Raw genomic sequence first — 8,968 nt, 5'->3', positions numbered from 1 at the left:
AATGTCATGCAGTATCCTCCTTTATATTGCAATACATTCCCTACTGGGGGAGGGGAACAAATGTGGAGAAAAAGGTTTGATCAATGTGAAAGCAACTCTTCGTAAGTCTTATATCCCTCCCTTGGGAACAAACTCTCTCTCTCTCTCTCTCTCTCTCTCTCTATATATATATATATATATATATATATATATATATATATATATATATACTGTATATATATATATATATATATATTTACCTATATATACACACAGTATCTATCTATCTATACACACATACATGCATATACAGTATATATATATTTATATCTATATATATTTATTTATATTATGATATTATTTTTGTCAACTTCTTGATAAAAATAAATATAAAAATCTTTCCTTCACAGCCTAGCCTAAACGAATGACACAGTGTACAGCATATAGGCATTACATGGAAAATTCAGGCGGATTAATGGTGATTCATGATAATTATGGGTGGTGTTGTTGTCAGGAGGCAGTAACAGCATAAAAGGTCAGGCAGGCTCATCCTCGTCACTCCAATCAGCAGGGGCATCTGTGCCAAAGTAACGATCACCAAAATTGCCTATTGAGAATAAGGAGTATGAAAGGGAATTACATGACAGATATAAAGACAGGGAAATAATGATAAAGTAAATCAATTAGTTAAATTAATTAGTGCAAGCAAAAGGACTGCTATATTTGGACACATTTTAAATAAATATTAAAAGAGCTAAATGTATGTTCTCTGTCCTGGAGCTATATCAGGTTTTGTTCTCTCCTGCACACCCCAAAATCCCAGCATTTGCTAAATGGTGTTACTGCAACATCTCTAAAATCTGTACATTCCTAATGCTAATACCATCACGTGCCTCATTTGCTCTTATTATTTGCAACCACAACTACTGCAATCCATTACTAATTAGCTCTCCCCTCCAATACACTTTGGAAGACTCATCCAAATCAAGAAGGTTTGGAATCCTGCCTCTAATCTACAAAGCTTTTACTAAAATTGCTTCTCCTTATAACTGATCCTCTAAATTTATCTCACAACCTACTCCTGTATTCACAAACAATTAGCTCTTCCCCCAAACCTGTTTCCATACTCCTCACCTGTTAAACTGTTAGCCCTCCCCATGCCTGTCCGCAAACCAAAACGATACTGAAATTGATTTCTATATTTTGCCATACAAAGACATACACATACTGTATATATTTACATTAAAACAGTGCAATTTTCTAAAAAAGCTTACCAATTCCGGGGATGATGCGGAACATGTCATTCACTTTCTTGTCCACGGCAGTGGTTAAGATGCGCACACGTGGGAAGGCGTAAGCTACAGAGTGCACACCTAGCTCTGCCATGAGAAGAGAGAGCAGAAAGATCTTGTCCTCTGGAACTTCATGGTCCTGTCAAGGTAAAAAAACATATTACAGATAACTATGGCTGTTTGCCCATTAGAACAACTAAGCACTGAGATCAGCAGCTCAGGAAACAGAGAACACAATGCTAGAACAAAAACCACAAGCCTAGAACTCTACATAAATAAATAAAAAGTGGGCATATAGTAAGGGCAGTAACCAAATCTTTGTCACCACACTATTTTAAGTAGGTAACCAATGGCAGAAGTGGGTCCATCAAATAAGCCGAGATTTTTGTTCATAAAGAGACTTTATATATAACTATGTAGCAGGGATAGGCAAATAGCAAAAATCTGTCACGGCTTGGTTAGCCTATTATAAGTAAAAAGTTTGCGTGCAAGCGAAAGGCAGAGGTGCGGTAAGTTCAAAACTTTTTCTCCCCAAACATTATTTGCGTTCTAACCCGAGTGCGTTAGACCAACTGAGTTGAACTCAAAGTGAGTTAGGAATACTTTAAATTCCTATGTTCTTTATATAAAAACGTTCTTTTATCATAACAATAAATGTGTATATGTGTATGTATATATATATATATATATATATATATATATATATATATATATATATATATATATATATATATATATATCATAATTTATGCTTACCTGATAAACTAATTTCTTTCATTATGGTGAGACTCCACAATCCATTAATCATGAGAATTACCTTTCTCTACCACTAGGAGGAGTTAAAGCATCCCAAACACCAAAAGCCATATAAAACCCCTCCCACCTCACAAATACCTTAGTCTAACATATAGCCAAACAAAGGCCTAGATTTAGAGTTGGGCGGTAGCCGTGAAGACCAGCGTTAGAGGCTCCTAACACTGGTTTTTACCGCCCGCTGGTATTTGGAGTCAGTCAGGAAAGGGTCTAACGCTCACTTTCCAGCCGCGACTTTTCCATACCGCAGATCCCCCTACGCCATTTGCGTATCCTATCTTTTCAATGGGATCTTTCTAACGCCGGTATTTAGAGTCGTGGCTGAAGTGAGCGTTAGAAATCTAACGACAAAACTCCAGCCGCAGAAAAAAGTCAGTAGTTAAGAGCTTTCTGGGCTAACGCCGGTTCATAAAGCTCTTAACTACTGTGCTCTAAAGTACACTAACACCCATAAACTACCTATGTACCCCTAAACCGAGGTCCCCCCACATTGCCGCCACGCTATTAAATTTTTTTAACCCCTAATCTGCCGACCGCACACCGCTGCCACCTACATTATCCCTATGAACCCCTAATCTGCTGCCCCTAACACCGCCAACCCCTATATTATATTTATTAACCCCTAATCTGCCCCCCTCAACGTCGCCTCCACCTGCCTACACTTATTAACCCCTAATCTGCCGAGCGGACCGCACCGCTACTATAATAAAGTTATTAACCCCTAATCCGCCTCACTCCCGCCTCAATAACCCTATAATAAATAGTATTAACCCCTAATCTGCCCTGCCTAACATCGCCGACACCTAACTTCAAGTATTAACCCCTAATCTGCCGATCGGAGCTCACCGCTACTCTAATACATTTTTTAACCCCTAAAGCTAATTCTAACCCTAACACCCCCCTAAATTAAATATAATTTTATTCTAACGAAATAAATTAACTCTTATTAAATAAATTATTCCTATTTAAATCTAAATACTTACCTGTAAAAAAAAACCTAATATAGCTACAATATAAATAATAATTATATTGTAGCTATTTTAGGATTAATATTTATTTTACAGGTAACTTTGTATTTATTTTAACCAGGTACAATAGCTATTAAATAGTTAATAACTATTTAATAGCTAAAATAGTTAAAATAATTACAAAATTACCTGTAAAATAAATCCTAACCTAAGTTACAATTAAACCTAACACTACACTATCAATAAATTAATTAAATAAAATACCTACAATTATCTACAATTAAACCTAACACTACACTATCAATAAATTAATTAAATACAATATCTACAAATAAATACAATGAAATAAAGTACAAAAAATAAAAAAATATTTACAAACATTAGAAAAATATTACAACAATTTTAAACTAATTACACCTACTCTAAGCCCCCTAATAAAATAACAAAGCCCCCCAAAATAAAAAAATGCCCTACCCTATTCTAAATTAAAAAAGTTCAAAGCTCTTTTACCTTACCAGCCCTGAACAGGGCCCTTTGCGGGGCATGCCCCAAAGAATTCAGCTCTTTTGCCTGTAAAAAAAACACATACAATAACCCCCCCCAACATTACAACCCACCACCCACATACCCCTAATCTAACCCAAACCCCCCTTAAATAAACCTAACACTAAGCCCCTGAAGATCTTCCTACCTTATCTTCACCATGCCAGGTTCACCGATCCGTCCTCGGAAGTCTTGATCCAAGCCTCGGAAGTGTTGATCCAAGCTGAAGAAATCCATCATCGGGCTGAAGTCGGAAGTCCATCATCGGGATGAAGTCTTCTATCAAGCAGCATCTTCAATCTTCTTTGTTCCGGAGCGGAGCCATCTTCTTCCCAGCCGACGCGGATCCATCCTCTTCTAACGACGCCTACTAGCCGAATGACGGTTCCTTTAAATGACGTCATCCAAGATGGCGTCCGTCGAATTCCGATTGGCTGATAGGATTCTATCAGCCAATCGGAATTAAGGTAGGAAAATTCAAGTTCAATCCGATTGGCTGATCCGATCAGCCAATCAGATTGAGCTCGCATTCTATTGGCTGTTCCGATCAGCCAATAGAATGCGATCTCAATCTGATTGGCTGATTCCATCAGCCAACCAGAATTTTCCTACCTTAATTCCGATTGGCTGATAGAATCCTATCAGCCAATCGGAATTCGACGGACGCCATCTTTGTATTGTAGCTATATTAGGGTTTATTTTACAGGTAAGTATTTAGCTTTAAATAGGAATAATTTATTTAATAAGAGTTAATTTATTTTGTTAGATTTAAATTATATTTAACTTAGGGGGGTGTTAGTGTTAGGGTTAGACTTAGATTTAGGGGTTAATCCATTTATTACAGTAGCGGCGAGATTCGGCAGATTAGGGGTTAATAATTGAAGTTAGGTGTCGGCGATGTTAGGGAGGGCAGATTAGGGGTTAATACTATTTATTATAGGGTTATTGAGGCGGGAGTGAGGCGGATTAGGGGTTAATAACTTTATTATAGTAGCGGTGCGGTCCGCTCTGCAGATTAGGGGTTAATAAGTGTAGGCAGGTGGAGGCGACGTTGAGGGGGGCAGATTAGGGGTTAATAAATATAATATAGGGGTCGGCGGTGTTAGGCGCAGCAGATTAGGGGTACATAGCTATAATGTAGGTGGCAGCAGTGTACGGAGCAGCAGATTAGGGGTTAATAATAATATGCAGGGGTCAGCGATAGCGGGGGCGGCAGATTAGGGGTTAATAAGTGTAAGGTTAGGGGTGTTTAGACTCGGGGGTTCATGTTAGGGTGTTAGGTGCAGACTTAGGAGGTGTTTCCGCATAGCAAACAATGGGGCTGCGTTAGGAGCTGAACGCTGCTTTTTTGCAGGTGTTAGGTTTTTTTTCAGCTCAAACAGCCCAATTGTTTTCTATGGGGGAATCGTGCACGAGCACGTTTTTGAAGCTGGCCGCGTCCGTAAGCAACGCTGGTATCTAGAGTTGCAGTGGCGGTAAATATGCCTGTACGCTCCCTTTTTGGAGCCTAACGCAGCCATTCTGTGAACTCTAAATACCAGCGGTATTTAAAAGGTGCGGCCAGGAAAAAGCACGCGTAGCTAACGCACCCCTTTGGCCGCAAAACTCTAAATCTAGGTGAAAGTGAGGTAAGAAAAAGGAATAAGAGCCATAAAAGGAGCAGGGGAAAAAAGATGTGCTCAAAAGAATCAACCCTAACAAAAAAACAAAGGGTGGGGGCTCGTGGACTCACCAAAATGAAATAAATGGATTTATCAGGTAAGCATAAATTATATTTTATTTCATACCGGTGGTGAGAGTCCACGATCCAAAACTTATGGGAACTAATAACCAAGCTGTGGCAGTACAAGAGTAATAAAGGGAGTGATTTATATAACATCTTTTTTCACTGAGAAAATAAATCCACAACCCCAAAGAAATCTCTCTCTTTTTTTTTTTATAATGCACTTAAAAAACAGACATAATCATCAAACTGAGACAACTGCCTGAAGGACCTGTCTACCAAAGGCTGTTTTGGTAAAAATGTTGTAAAAGTACGCAAAGAAGACCAATCTTCCTAAAAACAAGCTTACGAGCCTGAATCAGAGTTTCAATTACAGAATCTGAGAAACCTCTATGTCTCAGAATTAAGCGTTCAATTTCCATGCCATCAAGTTTAGAGACTTTAGATCCGGATGGAAGAAAGGACTTTGAGACAGAAGGTCTGACCACAGAAGAAGAGGCCAAGGAGGGCAATTGGATGTTTGAACCAGAACTGCATACCAAATCCTGTGAGGCCACGCTGGGGCAATCAGGATTACAAGCTACTTCTCTAGCTATATCTTTGAAATCACTCTGGAAAGGAGAACCAGAGGAGGAAACAGATAAGCAGGCTGAAATGACCAAGGAACTACTAGAGCATCCACTACCTCTGCCTAAAGATCCTTGGACCTTGCAAAACCTAGGAAGTTTGCTGTTCAAACGAGAGGCCATCGGATCTATCTCCGGTAAACCCCAAAGATGCACAATCAGAATAAGCACATCCTGATGAAGAGACCACTCCCCTGGATGTAGAGACTGACAATATTGTCAAAGTTAGGAAACACTGCAATACCCTGAGCTCTAATAACAGACAAAATGGCACCCAGAACCTTAGTAAATATTCTTCCAGCCATAGCTAGACCAAATGTAGGAGCAACAAACTGATAATGCTTGTCCAATAAAGCAAACCTCAGAAACTGGTAATGATCTGAGTGAATTGAAATATAAAAGGTAAACATCCTTTAAATCTATTGTGGACATAAACTGACCTTGCTGAACAAACGGCAGAATAGTTCTGATAGATTCCATTCTGAAAGATGGAATTCTTACAAACTTGTTTAGAGTCTTTAGATCCAAAACTGGTCTGAAAGTGCCTTCATTCTTTGGAACAATGAAGAGATTTGAATAAAATCCCATCCTCTGTTCCTGCAAAGGAACTGCAACAATTACTCCCCTTATCTTCAAGATCTGAGACGGATTGAAGAAAAGCTTGAGCTTTTACAGAATTGCTTGGCACGTAGGACAGAAAAAAAGTCTTACTCTGGGAGGCCTTGTTCTAAATAAAATGTCATATCCCTGAGAAACAATATATTGAACCCAGGGATCTTGGACAGACTGGAACCAAGCTTCCTGAAATTTTTTTAATCTGCCTCCTACCAGAACCACTGTATCTAGGGCCGCACCTTCATGCGGTTTTATAAGCGGGAATACATTTCTTATCCTGTTTGGACTTGTTTCAATTACCATTAGGCCTCTATCTAACAGCATCACAAATAAAATAATTTGCACACTGGAGCAAACTTTCTGGACAACCAGAAAGTAGAAGCAGCAGCTATATAAGCAATCGAAATAGCTGACCTGAGAATATAACCAGTATGTAAAAAGGCCCTTCTATGAAATGATTCTAATTTCCTGTCTAAAGGGTCCTTAAAGGAAGTACCGTCTTCAAAAGGAATAGTAGTACGTTTAGCTAGAGTAGAAATGGCCCCATCCACTTTGGGAACTGTTTCCCATAACTCTAGATTAGCAGCAGGTACAGTATAAAATTATTTTAAACCTTGCAGAAGGATTAAAAGACACACCTGGCTTAGACCATTCTTTAGCAATCATGTCAGAGACAGTATCAGGCACATGGAAAACCTCAGGGAGATTAACAACAGTTTTAAAAGCTGAAGTTAAATAATTACAAGGTTTATCATCAGAAGTCTAAGTATCTTCAACCCCTAAAGTGACTAAGACCTCCTTAAAAAGAAAACTAATATATTCAACTTCAAACAAAAAATAGGAAATATCAGGTTCTACATCAGATGAGGAATCCTCATTTCCAGAGGAAACTTGACCATCTGAAGATGCCTCAGTATGGATCAGAGCACATAGCACTTGTTGAAGGTAAAATCTGAACTGACCTTTAACACTTTTTTTTTAAGGCAGGAGTGTAGCCAAAGTCTCAGAGAGAACCGCATTGATAAATGATTTCATTGCAGGAGGCACCACACCAGCATTAACCTGTGATGAAAAAAAATAGGTGCATTAGTACCCAAAGAAACAGCATTATATTAGTCTGTATGCATCAACAAATCTAAACATGAGCCACATAAATGAGCTGAAGAAGGCACTTCAGCTTTTTACAATAAGCACACCTAATAATGGTAGAAAGGTGTTCAGAAGACTCAGTTTCAAGGGTAAATTTAGGGACAGCTTTTCACTGCTCCATTATAGCATAGAGCAAAGCAATGTGATAAACACTATAAAACCAATTAAGCAAGCTCTTGAGGAAAGGAAACCATATACCCCCACCTAAGTAGCTTACAGAAACAAAGCCTGCTAAGCCGAGCTAAGCATAGAAGAAAGCATACCTGTCGAACGCGGGCCAAACAACTGACTGTTTAAATAGCAAAAACTGACTGTTTAAATAGCAAAAAACGACGCACGCATAACTTAGAAAACATGCGCTAACCCAACATGCGTATATCAACGTGCGGACGTGCGCTAACCCGAAAGACAAAATCAGGTGCGTGCAACTAACCTGTGACTCCTTGAAGGCTAAGGAACATGCACTAACCCAATGAGCAGGAACCCGGCAAAAAAAGACGACGTACGAAAAACAAAGCGTGACGAAAAAAAAAAAAAAACTACTGTGCGCAAAGCAAGGGGAATAGTGAAGGCTCTGTCCCAGGGCCATATATAATTACAAAAATAGAAAAGTGAGGATCCTGGAAGTTGAATAAAATCTTCTTTTATTGAAAAATATTTAAAAAGGAAAAGGCACACATAACAAGATAAAGTTGCAACCAGGTGTGACACTAGTTGGCTTACTAAAATTTCAGTCACAACTGCCAGGAAAATTGTTCGGGATGCAAAGACAAACCCACAAATAATTTCAGGTGAAATACAGGACATGTGGTGTGGCTGTTTCAAGATGCACAATAAGGAGGCACTTGAAGAAAGATGGGCTGCATGGGCGAGTCGCCAGAAGAAAGCCATTACTACGCAAATGCCACAAAGTATCCTGCTTACAATACGACAAACAGCACAGAGACAAGCCTCAAACCTTCTGGCATTTGGAGTGATGAGACCAAAATTGAGCTTTTTGGCCACAACGATAAACGCTACATTTGGAGAGGAGTCAACAAGGCCTATGATTAAAGGTACACCATTCCTACTGTGAAAAACAGAGGTGGATCGCTGATGTTTTGGGGATGTGTGAGCTAAAAGGCACAGGAAATTTGGTCAGAATTGATGACAAGATGAATGCAGTATGTTATCAAACAGAACCCATCATTTCCACTTCTTGATTAGAGTTTGAACACTGCTGATTTGCATTCTCAATTCCTTGGATATCTTTTTATATCC

At 38.9% G+C, this 8,968-nt stretch overlaps 1 protein-coding gene across 8 annotated transcripts in view; it reads right to left on the bottom strand.

Annotated features, from left to right (window-relative positions):
* Positions 1-298: 298 nt before the first annotated feature.
* The window catches only part of UCKL1 (uridine-cytidine kinase 1 like 1), a 306,712-nt gene continuing 298,042 nt past the window's right edge, over positions 299-8,968 (bottom strand). For all 8 annotated transcript variants that reach the window (XM_053711232.1, XM_053711180.1, XM_053711124.1 and 5 more), the window contains 2 exons: positions 1,254-1,410; positions 299-586 (listed from right to left, as the gene is read on the bottom strand). In XM_053711232.1, the coding sequence (XP_053567207.1) occupies positions 516-586; positions 1,254-1,410 (228 nt within the window). In that variant the 3' untranslated portion in view covers positions 299-515. The remainder of the gene's footprint in view (positions 587-1,253; positions 1,411-8,968) is intronic.

The sequence above is a fragment of the Bombina bombina genome, chromosome 1, assembly GCF_027579735.1.
Source record: "Bombina bombina isolate aBomBom1 chromosome 1, aBomBom1.pri, whole genome shotgun sequence".
Taxonomy (NCBI): Eukaryota; Metazoa; Chordata; class Amphibia; order Anura; family Bombinatoridae; genus Bombina; species Bombina bombina.
The sequence above is the reverse complement of the archived record's forward strand: the minus strand, read 5'-3'. Positions and strand labels throughout refer to the sequence as shown.